The sequence below is a fragment of the Rattus norvegicus genome, chromosome 15 (genome assembly GCF_021556685.1).
Source record: "Rattus norvegicus strain SHRSP/BbbUtx chromosome 15, alternate assembly SHRSP_T2T, whole genome shotgun sequence".
NCBI lineage: Eukaryota > Metazoa > Chordata > Mammalia > Rodentia > Muridae > Rattus > Rattus norvegicus.
The window spans coordinates 12,445,013-12,462,803 of record NC_141548.1 but is presented as its reverse complement, the minus strand read 5'-3'; the positions used below and the strand labels follow the sequence as shown (position 1 = coordinate 12,462,803).

Sequence of the window (17,791 nt, the reverse complement as noted above, 5' to 3'; positions counted from 1 at the left end):
GCTTTCTTTGTTTGTTCTGCAGTTAGATGAAAATCTAACATTCGGAAAACTATTTTTTATTTATCACTATTTTGTTGAAGAAAATGTGTATTCTTTTCAATATCTTTATTCTTTTCAGTGTCTTTCACTTGCATTTTGTTTTACTGTGGCAGCTGAGGTTGCCCTTGAACTCACAGAGAAGCCTCAGCCTCCTTAGTCCTGGTCTGTCATGCTTAGCATTTCTTCTTTCTTGCTTGCTTTTAAAATTGAGCAGTACCCCCAACTCTGGTTTTAAATTCTAGCAAAGGTTATTTTTCTGAGTTACATGTAAGAGTTCCTTGCATTGTGGCTGTTATAAGAATTAAAGGAACAGTGTGTTTTTGTTAAATAGTTGTGTTCCATTATTGATTCTAGGTGGTTGACGTCACCTGGAGATACTCTTGTAAACATGAAGAGGTGATGTCCAGGAGAACCAAGGTCAAAGAAGAGTTACTTAGAGAAACTATCAATGGGCTTAATAAGCAGGTATGTGGTGGCTGTCATTTTGAAGAGGACATTTGAAATCTTACATATCAGGAATAGCCAGTTTTAACTCTTTATTTACTTATTGAAAAAGATCTCATGTATCCTTGACCTCAAGTGCTAGGATAATATGTGCAACAGCATGCCTAGTTTTAAAAAATTATCTTTATTCTTTGAGAATTGCAGACAGTGCATTTCGATATATACCACCCCACAACTATCCCTGGCCCCACCTTCCCTCCCTACTGTCCACCCACCCACCCACATCATGTCATCTTTTGAGGCTTGGGGGTTTTAATGTATGCTGTCCAAATACTCTTGGGTGTAAGGCCTGGCCTGTAGCTTGATATACAGCGGGTATCACACCCTTCAGGAAAACTAACTTTCTTCATCTCAACAATTATCCATTGCCAATAGCTTCCTGCCTGATGGTGGGCCTTCATTTCCACCTCCCTGCTTCCATGCTGGGACTTTGTCAGACTTGAATGTATACACAGGTCTTATACATGCTGTCATAACTACTGTGAGGTGTACATGTACAGCTTCCCTGCTGTGTCTGGAAAGCTCACTGATTAGAGTCAGTCAGCCACAACTTAATGAACTTTCTGCCCCCTCTTCTTCAGTGAAGCCCAAACCTTGAAGGGAGAGGTGTGATGGCAGGTGTCCACTGAGTGCTGAGAACTCTGCAGTCTCCTACTCTCTTCCAGTTGACACACCCAGGTTTATGCAGTGCAGAGGATAGAACCCAGGGCCACAGGAATCCTACGCAAACAGTTTACCAAGGGAGCTATATACTTAGCCACCATTGAAGTTCCTAAAGTACTAACACCTTTCTAGCAAGAGTATTTTAATAAGCCAGTGTTTTTTTATTCATGGAAATTTTTGCATAGTTCATTTAAGTATTATAGAATGTTTTATGTTAAATGTCACATTTTCCTCTCAGAATTCAGTAAAACAACATTTCATTGTTTGTAGTGTTTGCATAAGAAGATAAAATGCTTGCTGCATAAGCATGAGGATGCCCAGAATCCATGTAAACTATAAATGTGGTAGCTTGCACTGTAACCCCAGCACTGATCAGTTGCACAGATAGATACCAGGAGCTTTCCAGCCACTAGTAAGATGGTGAGATGTGGGTTAATTAGAGATCCTCTCTCAAAAGTAACATGGAGAAAGATAGAGGAAGATGCCTGAGTTAACCTCTGACTTCCACTCTGGAACACAGGACAGGCCCATGTGCATGCCCACAGCATGCACACAATGTCTTTGCTGGGCATGTTGGTGAGTGTTTGTAATCCTAGCAGTCTTAGCCATGGAGACCCCGAAGCAGGAGGATAGCCTGAATTTCAGGCTAACCTGGACTACGTTGTGAGACCCCATCTGAAGAACTGAAAAGTATCCTAATTTTCAAACTGTATCTTGAGTATACTGATGCACTTGGACTTGTGAACATATGTATATGTAATGTATCCACATGCTCATGTGTGAGATTTTCTAACGTAAGGTGGAATGGTTATACTGACACTGAGGGAGAAAAGAAGGGGTCTGAGATGGAAGGGTCTTTTATAACCTTTGCTGGTAGTTTGTGTATATAAACCCAACTCTTAACTGACACATGACATGGTGTGGAGACATCTCAGTCTACCTAAACCTGACTCTTAACTGACACATGAGATGGTGTGGAGACATCTCAGTCTACCTAAACCTGACTCTTAACTGAGACGTGTGGAAACATCTCAGTCTAGTTTGAGATCGTCTTTCAGGCCCATGAGGAGATTATTAGAACCCTGGCCTGGAAATCGGGAGAGCCTGGCTGGAGATTTTGTGTTTGATTTGATTTGCTGCTGTCCACTCTGCTAGCACTTCTGTGTTGCTTCTCAGAGCTTTAGCCACAGCTCTTTCCCGTTGCTCAGCCTCTCCTCATACTGCTTAATGATGGGTAAGTCCCTGGGAAGGGAAGGGGTACTGTATGCTCCTTCACACTGGTCCATTTTCCCCTGGAAGCTTCTCACACCGTGTTTCCTCTGTAGCTTCCTATTTTATGCACCCATTCAGTCTCTCTCAGCCCCTCTTCTGAGACGTGTCTGGAGGTATGCACATGTCTCATGGCTTTTCTTAGCTAGGCCATTGGCACAGCACAAGCTAGTCTGTCACAAGCAGAGCAGAAGGTGCAATCTCCCATTTGAAAGCTGTGGTAATCCAGGTCATGAGAGTTTAAAAATAGATGCTAAATGATTTAGTAAAATAAAATATATAAAATTAAGTTTTCCATAGTTTCAAATTGTCTAAGTAGCATGGAAATAAACTTTATTACTTCTTTCAAGACCTCTTTAGTTTTTATTTTGCTTAGAGGTAGACTTCTGTATTCTCATAAACTCTGATTTTAAACATTAATTGCAGAGACAGCTATTATTATCAGAAAGCAGAAGAAAAGAACTTCTCCAGAGGATAATTGTGGAGCTTGTTGAATTTATATCTCCCAAAACCCCCCGACCTGGAGAACTTGGTGGAAGGGTATCTGGGTCATTGGCTTGGAGAGTGGCCCGAGGTGAGACGTGTCTGGAGGTATGTGTTCCTGCCAAGCAAGCTTAGACTCTGCGCACTGAAGTCCTGGGTGACGAAAGTCCTGGGAGCGTTCATGAGTAGGATACAGGGCTAGATTTACAATATGCAACACAATTTAAGTCTCATTTTTCTCTTCCATCTAAAAGTAAAACTAGACACATTTCTAATAATCGGTTGCTTTAGTGGTTAAATCCTTCAAAATCTTTTTTATTTAGTCTGTAAGAATTATTATGTAACTGTTTCTCTTGGCACCCACCTGTATCACTAGATGTTAGGGAGGCTAAAGCAGGAAAGTTACAAATTCAGTGTGGCCATTAGTGAAACTTTCATCAAAAGGAAAAGGGAAAAGTGTAGAGAGAAGCTCAGCAGTAAAGCACTGATATTCAGGCCTCAGTACTGAGTTAGGGGTTGTTCTCCTGCATTTAATCTGTAGAAATTGAATGACTTACACTAGAACTACTCTGTATAGCTTAACTCCACAGCTAGGGACCGGGTGGAAGTCTGTGTGCAGGGAGACAAAGGGCACCAGATCATCTCTTACCTAGGGAGCTTTGAGAAGCACTGCTGCATTATTCAGCAGACATAGAGCCTAGGAGGTTACCTAATGAAAAGTACTTGAAAGGAAAATGACCCATCACATATTATTACCAGACAACTACTCTGAACAGTGTAAACTTCTAGGTCACCTTTATCCAAGTGTGCCACTGTTGTTCGTTTTTCATGTCAAAGTCCCTGGAGATTCTGTTTGCTTTTTATCTTAGCCCATCATCTGTGACAGGCTGTTAGTAATGTTGCTCTAGCTGTAGAATTTTAACAGCCAAGTTCAACAAAGAGTTCCAATCACTGCTGACACAGTGCAAGTTAGGAGTCTGAATCTAGATTTAGTCATTAGCGAGAGCTCATTTAACTCACAGCTGTGCTCAGCTCAAAGTGTGGACATTATTTAGGTCTTCAGTTCCTTTTCTTTGGAGTGAGTGTGCTTCCTCTTACATGGGTGTACACTGATTAAACTTTAAAATTACAAACTGGGTCATGGAATGAGTTTATTTATTCCTTTTGAAAACTTTGAGAATTTCTCAGTTTCTGGAGACCATCTCAGTGCCATAGATTTAAAAAGAAACCACCTACTCATGCTTTACAAATGGATGTTCTAAAAGTGAGTATAAAGGAATGCTAACCCTAAAAAATAGTTGCATCTTAATCTCACAGTCATTTGGAGCAAGAAAAAAGCATTGCTGATATTGTTTCCAGAAAAGAAAGTTTTATCTTAACTTCATTTTATGAAGGCTAAGAGGGGAATGGCACGTGCCTGTAGTTCCAGCTCTAGGCAGACTGAGACAGGAGGATCTCAAGTTTGAAACCAGCATGGTCTCTATTTTTTTAATGAGATATTAATCTTGTTACGTGTTACTTTGCTTCTTTGCATACATGCTATATTCAGTAGTATGCTTTTTTTCATTTTGACAATTAGTTATCCTTTGTAAGACAATAGGTAATCATTCCAAGCACTTTTCTGTGGTTTGTGTCAGCATTCTGAAATATCGTTGATAAAACAGAGAAGAGGATGTTTCGCTGTAGAAATGCATGCTTGTATTCTCAAGGTGCAGGGTCCCTAGTGCCACAAAAGGAAAGGAGGAAGGAAGGAGAAAGGAAGAAGATAGGAAGAGAATTAAGAAATCTAAAATAGAACTTACTAAAATCAGATTCTAAAAAATAAAAACAATAACTTGCTTATATTCACCTTTGACAGTTCATAGACAAGTTCTGCTAGAGAGTTATATTCTCTTTTACATGTGGACTGATAGGGGTTTTGCTGTTTTTTTTTAAAGATAAGGTCTTTCAGTGTAGTTCAGGTTGATGTCAAACTTGCTATTCTCCTACATTAGCCTTCGCAGTACTGACTGCAACTGTTTTTGCTCCACCACACCTACTTAGTGATACGATTTTAAACATTACACACATGCATGCGCACATGCACACACTTGTGCTAGATATTTTTGTTTGTACCTTACTGCTCTGGAGAGTTCTTTGAGAGTACAAAGATTGCTTACTCTCCACAGTGGATGGTTTGCCTTCTGGTGGGCCTTGGCAATGTCTGGAGACAATTCAGTTATCAAGCTCTTCACCCTGAGATCACTTTCATCTGTGTGGAGCACAGACAGAGAAGTGGAGAGTGTAAAGGTGGTAGTGACCTTTAGTGTCAGAGTCACAGACAGAAGTGGAAGAGTAGAAATGAGGGAAAGCTGAATAAGTTTATGTAGATAGATGGGTTTTCTATCACTGTGACAAACCATCATGACCAAGGTGATTTATAGAAGATGGGCGGGGGTTATTTGGACTTTTAGTTCCAAGGGAAAGGAGTCCACCACCATGAAGGAGGGGACATGGCAGCAGGCAGGCAGGCAGGTAGGTGTGGCACTGAAACTGCAACTGAGAGCTCACATCTTGATTCATAAACAGGAAACAGCTCTCTGAGGACCCCAGGAGACTTTTGAAGACTCAAACCCTTTCCCCATGACACACCTCCTCTAACAAGGGTAATACTTCCCTAGTAGTGTCACTAAACAAGACCAAGTATTCAAACATATGAGTCTGTGGAAGCCATTTCTTACTTAAATCACCACAGTAGATGCTGAAAAGTAATCCTTAAGTCACACTTCCTTTCTAGCAGTACCTTGTGTGCTATCAGTATTTGACTTGTGTGCAATGTAAGTTTATATCGTTTTTATAGTTTACTATACTGCACATAGCATCTCTTTGTTTTCATGTCTCCGCAATGTTGAATATTGAATTTCTGCCTTTTTTTAAGAGAAAGGAGATTCTGTTCATCCCTTCTGAAAATGAAAAGATTTCTAAGCAATTCCACCTCCGTTATGATATTGTGAGAGATCGTTACATCCGTGTCTCAGACAACAATGCAAACATTTCTGGATGGGAGAACGGTGTGTGGAAAATGGAATCCATATTCAGAAAGGTTGAGAAAGACTGGAACATGGTAATTTAATGCATGAAATGGTTTAAAATCTGTGTCATTATTTAAGCAGATAGAGATTGCCTTCATTTTCCAATTATATATAATATGAAACTGATATAATTGTTTTGGGTAATTCTTTAAGTGGGAAAAGAAAATCCTGTTCCTAGCATTTAATCAAAAATGCATTAGAGATTCTTGTACTTATATCATGGAAATGTCTATTTTATCAGTGTTCAAATATAATACTTTTAAATTATTATTAGATTTTTTTCATTTTATTCATTGTTTGTATTTTGCTTGCATTTATGTCTGTGCACCGTGTGCATGCTTAGAACCCATGGAGGTCAGAAGACGACATTGAGTCATCCAGAACTAGAGCTATGGATGGCTGTGAGCCGCCATGTGGGTGTTGGAAATTGAGCCCTGTCCTCTGCAAAGCAGCAGACGTTCTTAATCACTGCCCAGGCTCTTTTTTAGGAAAAAAATAGTCAAGTGACCAATAATTTTCATGACTGCCATGTAACCATTTAAGAACTATGTAAGAGTGCTACCATTTAATTCCTTCACAACCATATGTTACCAGCCTACTAAATACTAGGCTCTAGTGAGCTTTAATAGATTTAGCCCAATGTCTAGAAAGCTGTCTCACAAACGTCATTAGGATGTGGGTAGCTGAACTCAAGTATTGGTTATTCCCTGTCTGTGCCCTAAAAACTTAAGGACATGAAGGCTGCACTTCAGTCCCATTCACTTACATCCTCGATTACACATTATTGTCATATTACCCATAAGGAATGAGAGCGTTGCTTTGAAGCATCCCTATTCCTTGGGAACACCATAGTTTATGTTACCCACATGACAACAATAGATAATATTGTATTTTTTATTAATAATGTTGGAGGACAGAGAGTGAATACACTTGACATGGACTATGTGTCAGGTCAGAGGATTACTTTATGAAGTTGATTCTCTCCTGTCACCTTTCTATGGTTCCAGAGATTGATCACAGTCAGCAGACTTGCTCAGGGGGTGCCTTTGCCCACTGAGCCGTCTAACTCTCTCATACCTCAAACATTATCAATAGCTGTTCCCAACTCCTGCCAAGTCATTAAATAACTCATAGGAAGCTTTAAAGTCAACATACAAAAATATTTAAAGGGACATTGTTCACTTGTAAGACATTGGATAGATCAAAGAAGAGGGAGTCACAGAAGGAAGGGCTGTGTTCACGAGCGTCCACCACACAGTAGAAAGAAGCAAGGAGATCTGCCCTCTTCTCAACTCAGTTGTGAGCTTCAGTTTCTAAACTTACCTGTTGCTGTACTATTACAAAGTTGAGTTTAATCATATCTCATGAGGGCTGGACAGGTGGCTTCGGAGTTAAGAGCACTTGGTATGCAGCCATGAGTTCAGCCACCCGTGGAACAAGCTAGGCATCCCACACGTACCTATAACCCCAGCTTTGACTTGGGCAGAAGCTGGAGTACATTGCTTGGGCTTTCTGGTTTCCAGCCAAACTGAGGAATATTGAGCCCATGTTCGGGGAGAGACCTTGCTTCAAAAGAAATGGACAGAGCAGGAAGAGGGTAGCCACACCCACTCAGAGGCACAGGCACCCACACGCACACTTACACAGACACACACACATACACCATCTGTAAAAATAAACGATTATATTGAACCATAAAGTGGGAGTCCTCTTTGCTGAACTGAGAATAGGCTATGGGATTATTAAGCTTGCAATTTTGCAAATAGTTTTACTTAGCCAAAGAAATGCAAAAAAAGCCAAGCAATAAAACGTAGACTTTCTCCTGGTGGTGCCACCCACCTTTAATCCCAGTACTCAGGAGGCAGAGGCAGGTGGATCTCTCTGAGTTTGAGGCCAGCCTGGTTTAAAGAGTGTGTTCCAGAACAGTGAGGGCTACACAAACCCTGTCTCAAAAAGGGCAAAAACAAAAGAAAACAAAAAAGAACTTAGAATTTCATAGTGTCCATGTCTATAATGATTCTGTAGTTGGTAGAAGACTGCCCTTAGCCTACGTTTTACAAGCAGAAAGCACAATGAAATAGAAGTTTCATCTACCCAGAAACTAGTCTGTTCTTGCTAAACTGGAGAAAGCTCATATTTCTCCCTAGCCAGCAGTGTTGCTAGGGAAAATGATAGAGAAAATGATGGTTTGTGGCAGAAGGTGCAGTGTTCTAGAAGCAGGGCAGCTCTGGCACGTGTCTCTTCTGTCTTCTTCAGTCCTGCGTTCATCTGCAGTCATTTGCCGAGTGCCTATTGTGATTACCAGGCCTCCTTTCGGCTATATGAGTGAATATGAGTCCTTTCTCCTTACTGCCTAACCAGGAAAACATAAACAGCCATCTTAACCACCATGCAGAATGCTATAATAAGGATAGCAATGCATTGCTATGGAAACGCTGAGGTAATTAGCTCTGGCTGTGGGAGTTGGGCAGATCTCCTCAAAACAGGCAGTCTTTGAGCTGGACACTGAAAGATGAGTAGGTGTTCATCAAAACAGCAGGAATATGTGCTCTGTTTTGATACATGAATCAAAATAGAACACCACAGTCAGAGCGGGTACATTGCAGGAGGAATTCAGTGATGTGATGAGTTACAAAGGCCATTAAACAGAAAGCAGACCTGCCTATTCGAGACCTGGTTTGATTTAGTGTAGAGTATGGTACAATTCTTCATTGAGTGAATCTGTTTCTAACTATAGAACTTAGTGTTAAATCAATAAAAATACTAGAATCTTGGAGAGGGGAGGAAGGGAGGGAGGGAGTGGGGAGGAGGAAAGAGAAGGAAGAAGGGAAGGGGAAGAGAATAGAGAAGAGGGGTAGGGAGAGAGGTGAGGAGAGGAGGGAAAGAAAGGAGAGGGATGAAAGAAAGTAAGAGTAGCAATTGTCATTAAACTTTGTCTTTCCCACTTAGAGGCATCAGCCATCTTTGGTTGTTTGCCAGCTCTGTTGAATAGTTAGCCAGTTCCCAGCACTCCTCTACTCAGTGACATCCCACACAGTGGATAACAAGCAACCTATTTTCACAGTATTAGAGACTCTTACCTCCCAAGGCCACAGAGACTTACTAAGTCTCGTAGTTTCCAAATGCATTGCTCAGTTATATCTGAATTAAAAAGAACACAAAAGTCAAATGGAGACTGCTGCAGTGTTTGGGAGGCAAGTGATGGCTCCTTGCCTTTAACAGCAAGGGGAACACTTACCTAGCTCATCTCCCATCTCATGGGGCCTGCATGTGCTCTAGTCTGTCCTGGAGAAACACTTCCCACATTTCACTTGCTCCTGAATTCAGTGCTCTTCCACAAGTAACCTAGCTGTTTGCCCCGCCTCACCCTGCTCTGTGTTCTGCTTTGCAACTGTCTGTCCTTCTCCTCGGAACCTATTTTATTTTCCTTTTCGATTGAATTCTTGTCATCAGAGCGTGGCTTAATATCCATTCCCAGCCAACTGAATGTTCCCTCTCACCTTCTATAGATTCCCTCCTTGCACCTTGCCTTCACATTTATTTAGCAGCCGTGTGTGAGAGTAGACTAGTCTCGGTTGGAGCCCCATTGTCATTCCCATATCCTGTCATGGTCATGTATCTGACCTCATTCATAGTCAGTGTGTAGGGGAGACTGGGGAAGGCAAGAAGGCATGGCTGGATGTGTGCAGTGAACCTGCTCCCTGACAGCACTGCTTTATCTCTTTGTTTCAGTTCCCTCTCTATTGCTCAGAGCCTTGTACATGCTCGCAAGCCTCTTCCTGCTGCTTTACCTTTCAAGCTCAAGACTTTTCAACAGGTTTTTTTCTTTCACTGTACTCATTTGTGTCAAAAACTTTTCATTTAGTCACTCAACAAACATGTAGATTAACAAATGTGCTTGGCATTCAGGGTGGAATGAAAGAAGTACTTGCCCTCAAGAGGTCTGTGACTGCACTGGCTAGTTTCATGTCGACCTGACTCAAGCTAAAGTCATCTGAGAAAAGGGAACTTAGGTTGAGAAATGCTCCATAAGATTAGGCTGTGCACACGCCACACGGCATTTTCTTGATGGGTCTTGAAAACCCAGCCCATTATGGGTAGGGCCATCCCTGGGCTGGTGGTCCCAGGTTCTATAAGAAATTGTGCTGAGCAAGCCACATGGAGCAAGCCAGTGAACGGCACCCTCCGTGGCCTCTGCATCAGCTACCTGAGTTCCTGCCCTCACTGTTTTTGATGATGAACTGTTATATAGAACTATAAACTTGGGGAGGAATTATTCTTCTCCAAGTTACTCTTGGTCATGATGTTTCATCACATCAGTAGTAACCCCAAGTAAGACAGTGACCTAGGTATATCAGCTATCTGTTTGATGGCATAAGGTCAGAAGAGCATGAATCTCTGGGAGGGTGAAAGAGGGATGAGTTTTGTTTAAAGTCAGTAGCTTCCTGATTCAGAGAAGTCCTTGCAGAAGAATAAGATGTGAGCAGACTTTTGCAAGAAAAAAAAGGGGGGGATCTCTCAGCTTCAGGACAAGGTATGAAGGAGAGGGTTTAGGAACAGGGGAAATAGTCGGTGGGAGACATAGGCCAAGTGCAAAGACGAGTGGGTAAAGAGGAGTATACAGAGCCGTAGGGAAAGAGAATCAGAGAGTGAAAAGCTCTCAGATCCTAAGAACCCAATTACCCTACAGCTTCGTTCAGGAAGAGTGGGCTCTCAGGCGGTGAATGATGGATTGTACTAGTTACCCAAGGAGGCGGCTCTAGGAGCTGGAGGTACGGTGCCTTAGGAAAGAGGATTTAAACACGGGGCAACTGAAAGAGGAATCAGTTTCATTTCGGTGATATAATGGAATAATCAAAATTAGGATTCGTGAGCAATACCAGTGCACTGGCCATGGGTTAAAGCCCCGCTCCTCAGGGGGGCACCTGTGGGATGAGTAGGGGACGAAGGGTGACCTGCAGCAGTCCCAGCCGGACACAGCAAGCACAACATGTTTACCAAGAATCTTCTTCATTCCTCATAAACACTCAAGGAGGCAGATGTGCAAATGGTTCTCAGTCGTAAAAACTCTTTCTTCCTGAGTATTTCATGACTGACAGACATTACCAACACCTTGATATGTATGCAGATGACAAAAAGGGCTGGGGTGGACTACTGGAGAACAGCTCCATGGGTTCAAACTTTGCCAGCTTCCTGCTGAGGTCAGAGAGCAGCACTTCTCTCCTCAGTAGACACAGAGTCCTTACACATCTGCGTCCAGTGAAGGAAGCCTGTAAATCACAAAACCCAGGAAGCAGAACCGGTCTGTGAAGTAGGAAGTTAAAAACAAGCCACAGGGGCCAGAAAGAATGCTCGACTTTACCAGCATACACTGCTCTTGCACAGGTCGCAGGCTCAGTTCTCGCCATCTGCATCAGATGGCTCACAACTGCCTGTAATTCCAGCTCCACAGGACCCAGATCCCTCTTCTGGCCTCGACCAGCACATGCACTCATAGCACACACTAACACACACGCACATACATGTGCAGACACACAAATTGTAAAGGTACAAAAATAACTTAAAAATTCACAAGATATAAAAATACTAGGCAAGTAAATAGCTAGGAGCTTAAAAATGTTTTTTTCTAAGTAAGTTAGAAGTTCTTGTCCTGATGGTATTTATTATTTACAGATATGACCATAATCAAAAGTCTTTATATAAATCCTATTATTTTAATGCATTTCAAGTTACTAAACTAAATATTATTACCATGTCTAAAATTATCACTTCATTATTTAATTGGATAAAAATACTATCGACAGAATATACTGTATGAAAAAGATACAAGATTTTTTTTTTTTTCGGAACAGGGGACTGAACCCAGGGCCTTGCGCTTGCTAGGCAAGTGCTCTACCACTGAGCTAAATCCCCAACCAAGATTTATTTTTAATATAAAGAGTCTAGTTTGTTCTCATATTACTTTAGCATAAATAACCTTTTATTTGCATATAGTGATTTATTTATTTTTTGCATTGAGACTAAAAATAAATTAAACAGAACCAAGCAGTTCTGTCAGGCATGTTCAGCAGCTTTTATAACCCTTATGTTACAATAAAAGCTACAGTTGCGACCCAGACCCACCCAATATATCAAGGTAATCCTTAGAGTAAGCTTGTAGTTTGAAATGAGCTTGACTTTAAATGATGAAACATTATGGCGTACTCCAGGGGAAACACAACTAATGAACTCCAAGAATACACTGGATGGACGTGGAGATGTATGCAGAGACAAGAACATCTGTTTCCATCCTCACTGCCTCTGGGCTTCGGTCTTTCTAACACCTTGCCTGGCTTATCTTAGCTAAGTAACCTTCAGTCGCCACTTCCTTAAAGGGCTATTCAAGCTGTGACTAATCCTAAAATGGATTTAAATTTAAATTGGTAGTTTAAATTGGTTGAGATCAATGACATCATGGACATGGTGCCATCACAGAGTCCCAGGTCCTCCATGCAAATAATTACAAGAGGAAAAAAAATACAAGTAGGAAAGTGTGTTTTTGTTATTCCTTTTTCTCATTAATTAATTAGTCACTTTTCATCTAGATTGCAGTCCCTTGACCCCTCTGGCTCCCTCAATCCCTCCCCTGACTTCCACAAGACTCCCTGAGCTCTGCCTAATGTTGGGCTGTAGGTCTGTGCGTCTGTTTCCACCAGCTGATGGGTGAAGCCTTTCAGCTAGAATCCTGTCTACAAGCTAAGTTAATAGTGTCATGGATTGACACCCTACCATGGAATGCTCTCAAGTTGGATCAGTCATTGGTTGGCCATTCCCTCAATCTCGGCTTCATCTTCATCCCTGTATATCTTGTAGTCAGGGCAAATTTTGGGCTGAAGGTTTTGTGGGTGAGTTGTTGTCCCCCTCTCTCTACTAGAAGTCTTGTCTGGCTACAGGAGGAGGCAACTTGAGGCCCCACATCTCCTGCTGCTAGGAGCCTCAGGGTCACCCCCACATCTTCCCAGGAGCCTCTCCCATCCCAGGTCTCCATCTTGTTCTAGAGATGCCCCCAGCTGATTCCCCTTTTCTCTCAGCCCTCTCACCCTCAACCCCTACTCTGCCCATACCTGATCCCCACCTCTGTTGTTCCCCTCCCTCTCCCACTCACTCTCTCCATCCATTTCTGATGTCTATTCCACTTACCCTTCTGAGTTAGAGTCAAGCATCCTCCCTGGGGCCCTGCTAGCTACTTAGCTTTTTTGGGTCTATGGATTGTAGCCTGGCGATGCTGTACTTTATGGCTAATATCACTTCTAAGTGAGTACACATGTGCATGTTTTTCTGGATCTGGGCTTAGGATATTTTCTAGTTTCATCCATTTGACTGAAATTTCATGATGTCCTTGTTTTTAATAGCTGAGTAGTATTCCATTGTGTAAATGTACCACATTTTCTGTATCTATTCTTCAGTAGACATCTGGGATGTTCCCAGCTTCTGGCTATTACAAATAAAGCTGCTGTGAGCGTGATTGAGCAAGTGCATCTTTTGGGTATGTGCCCAGGAGTGGTAGAGCTGGGTCTTGAGATACAGCTATTTCTAATGTTCTGAAAAACTGCCAAATTGATTTCCAAAGTGCTGTAACCGTTTGCACTCCCACCAGCAATGGAGGAACGGTCCCTTGCTCCATCCACATCCTCGCCAGCGTGTGCTGTCATCTGAGTTTTTGATCTTAGCCATTCTGACGAGTGTAAGATAGGCTCTTGGAGTCATTTTGATTCACATTTATTTCCCTGATGATTTAAGGATGTTGAATTTTAGGTGCTTCTCAGCTATTCAAGATTCCTCTGTTGAGAATTCTCTGTTTAGCTCTGTACCCCATTTCTTAATTAGGATATTTGACTTGTTGGTGTCGAACTTCCTAAGTTCTTTATATATTTTGGATACAGCCCTCTGTGGTATGTAGGGTTGGTGAAGATCTTTTCCCGTTCTGTAGGCTGCTGTTTTGTCCTAATCATGGTGTCTGTTGCCTTACAAAAGCTTTTCAGTTTCAAGAGGTCCCATTTATTAATTGGTGATCTTAGAGCCTGAGCTGTTGCTCTTCTGCTCGGGAAGTTGTCTCCTGTGCCAGTGAGTTCAAGGCTCTACTTACTACCTTATCCCTCAGGGATAGTTCAGTTTGCTTTCCTACACAACAAAGTACCACATACCCTGACATGGGCCTTACCACATCATCTAATCAAGGCCGTACTCATAGACTTACCTTCTTGCACATATATGTGACCAGTTTCTTTTGTGGCTTCAGCTAAAAGTGTCCCCTTTTTTAATTAATGAATTTCTCTAGCATTCACATTTTTCATACACTTTCATTTGGACTTAAATTGCCGTTTTTAAACAGTGAACTGCTTCTTGCCTTTCTGCTTTTCTTGTTATATGTGTTTAAGGCCAGAGATCTTGCTCAATACTTGAGTTTTCTAATTTTTTTTTAACTAACAGGTGTTACATTTATATATCCTGGATTGAATTTTTCCATCTTTCTAACCACTGGTAGCCTGGAGTATCTGTGACTAAAGACCAGATTCCTAAATGGTTCTAAAGACTGTTCTTCATCCATAATGTGGCCCAAAGGCAGCTTCATTTTCCAGATACTTTGTTCCAGAATAAAATTATCATCATTAGCTATAGCTTCTGTCATTTGTTGTCAGATTAGTGTACTTGAATTTTCTTCTGTAAACATAACAGTTTTAGCAGCAATACCTCGTCGTCTACTTGGCAACATTACCTATTTGTAAGCTACTATTTTCTACCACTTGCATATTCATGTAAACCTTAGTTATATTGTTGAAGATGAAATAAGCTATAAAGTCACGTGTTTTTCTTTGTATTCTACTTTCTTCTGCCATTTGGAGTATTCTGGGAGGGTAATTTTCTCAATTAAGATTCCCTCTTCCCAAATATATCTAGGTTTGAGTCAAGTTGACAAACACAAGTCCACACAAGCATACTTAACCAGGAAGAACACTAGAGCGAGTAAGTGCTGGCCGTGATCATTTTTACCTGACGATAGGACTGGCAGCCAGAGTAGCACATGCAGGAGGACATTTCTGTACCTAACCCTTCAGCCATTTGCTCTTCATCCTCAGAGCACCGGTGTGTTTCTAATGGGCCAGTCTAATCTGAATATCTGTCCACTTATGTGTATTATATTAATTACATACTTTTAATGTTTAATAAGTACTTCATGTTTATTAGAAGCTCCCTCCCCTGTGAAGCCAGAGCTTATGTCCACAGAGTCCTTTTGATGTGGTTACATTAGACAAAAACACAAATAATTACACTGAAGTAAGGAAAGTTTGGCAAGTCCAGGCATGATGAAAATTTGAACTCCCTGGAAGCTGGCAGACTTAAAGCAAGAGCCTGCTGTCTGAGGAACATAGACTAGGCAAGTGTATGGAGGGAGGACATGGGACCTAAAGCCCGATGAGAGTGGTGTTGGACAGCAAGAGCAGAAGCTATCGGGCATGGCTTGTGCAGCATAGTAAGGAGGGGTCTTTCTCAGAGCCTTTCTTCTCATGCAGACGCACAGAGGAATTGTGATAGTACAGGTGTGAGGAGAGAGTAGAGTAAGATTCTTAGGGTCAGGCCCAAGTGAGGGGGTTGGGCTACAGAGGGCCCAGGTATAGATGTGAGTTTCATGGCACCTATGGAGGGGTGGCTGTGGCAGGAAAATACTGGAAACAGCCAGTAGACCTGAGCACCTTAAGTTATGACTGTTTAAAGTGAGAAGGGGAAATGCACTGGAAAGGCAGGCCAGTGTGTCACTCCCACAGCCCTGGGTGGTTGGCTGAGCTGTGTCATGTCCATTGAAAGGCTGTGGCTTCACTGTCATCGGGAAGTGTATTTTAAAATCCTGACCTGAGGAAATGAGTCAAGGGGCAGTTACTTGGAAGGACAGTCATGTTCAGTGTTGTTCCTCTCAGTCCTAGCTTTAAGTAGTAAACTTCTAAACAGATTATACCTTAGGGGACATATGTACTATAAACGGAAAAATGTCACAGAAAATATTGCTAATGGTGAGAAAAATGATAGCATTAAGAATTTTTTTATTGGAGAAAACTTCATTTTTAGTGATCCTTTGTGCAAAGTATTCGACAATGATAAGACTCATATTTCCACACTATTCGATTTCTTCTGAAAATTCCTCCTACTTACCCTGAATGTTCTAGGTTTATTTGGCCCGAAAAGAAGGATCATCTTTTGCTTATATTTCCTGGAAGTTTGAATGTGGGTCAGCTGGTCTAAAGGTAGATAACGTTTCCATCCGGACGAGTAGCCAAAGCTTTGAGACTGGATCAGTGAGGTGGAAACTTCGCTCTGAGATGGCTCAAGTCAACCTGCTGGGAGGTAGGTCCAGGTAAAGTCTTCCTAGGGAGTGAGTGCTTGCCTGGCACTCTGGGCTGAATGCATTTAATTGACATGTGCCAGAGTTATTCCTGTAACTGTCATGAAGTTCTTTATTTCATCCCATTTTATATTAGACAAGTCGATAGGTTGAGTGTGTGTGTGTGTGTGTGTGTGTGTGTGTGTGTGTGTGGTGAAAAAATGCAGGAAGAAAAAATAACCTCTTTGTTACAAAGGATATATTTCGTCTATAAAGAAGAATATCTGTTTTTAAGGGGTGATTTTAAAATGTATCAGTCCTCTAGGAGGTGCGTTTGAAACGTCTTGCTTTTCAAACTGCCAAGCCTTAAGTGAGAATTCTTTTCTCCCTCCCACAGACAGAAATCTGCGTTCCTATGATGACTTCTGTGGGGCCACAGAAGTTACGTTAGAGGCAGAGTTGAGCAGGGGAGATGGAGACGTTGCTTGGCAACACACCCAGCTGTTCAGACAAAGCTTAAATGACCATGCGGAGAATGGTCTGGAGATAATTATAACATTCAGTGACCTCTGAAAGCCTGAACTCAGACACGCTGGCCACAGTCAAGGACCTGCTGTGGCCTCCAGTAGTGTATCAGCTCAGTGTGTGTCAGTGTGTTGGCAGTTTGCCGCCCTGTCCGACAGGCTTCTTTTGCTGGCTGCGCATCATGTAATCCTCATTAAAGTATATCTTCATAGTGTGGACCATAAGAAACCTTCAATTAAATGCTACTTCTGCCTGTGACTATTTGGCATAAAGTAACCGTATGGAATTGTGATCTAAGCACTGTTAGCAGACTTGTAAATGAAAATGATGGTATTGATGATTAAATGCTGTTTATGACTGTCATAAGATCTGGGCTACAATTTACTTAACATTTTCTGATTAGATTTTCCTAACATTCTTAATTTTGAATAACTGTCAAAGTCAAGTGTCTTTTATGTTATATGATGCATGAAGGTTTTTATCATTGTAAATATATGGACAGTTGAAAAATAAAGTTGATTATTTTTGCTTTATACCTTTTTGGTGCTTACCTTGCCTAAAAACTGGCTTTCCTGGGTATGATGGACACTGACAACTACCTCAGTATACACCGGTTATGCAATCATTTGTTACTAACAGCTTATTTACAGATACACTGCACGCTCCATAGGCATGGGGACCCGGATACTCTTTACCTTTAGATATAAGCCACCTCATTGAATAAAATAGTTTTGACTTTGAAACTGTTTTGTATGAGAAAGTTGAGGGATGTGAAACCATTAAGCAGAAGGCAGATACTATTTGAGACAAGTCTTGATAGACTATAGAGTAGGTCACCATAGTTTAAGCTGTGTGAATCTGATTCTAGCTAAAGGATTTAATG

General features: G+C 41.6%; 1 protein-coding gene across 8 annotated transcripts in view; it reads left to right on the top strand.

The window, feature by feature from the left end:
* Ngly1 (N-glycanase 1) overlaps positions 1-17,441 on the top strand; it is a 50,865-nt gene extending 33,424 nt beyond the window's left edge. For 4 of the 8 annotated variants that reach the window (XM_087586005.1, XM_087586000.1, XM_087586002.1 and 1 more), the window contains 5 exon segments: positions 394-504; positions 2,902-3,066; positions 5,876-6,061; positions 16,229-16,406; positions 16,781-17,441. In XM_087586005.1, coding sequence (XP_087442131.1) covers positions 394-504; positions 2,902-3,066; positions 5,876-6,061; positions 16,229-16,406; positions 16,781-16,956 — 816 coding nt within the window. In that variant the 3' untranslated portion in view covers positions 16,957-17,441. 8 annotated transcript variants of the gene reach the window in all.
* Positions 17,442-17,791: the final 350 nt, after the last annotated feature.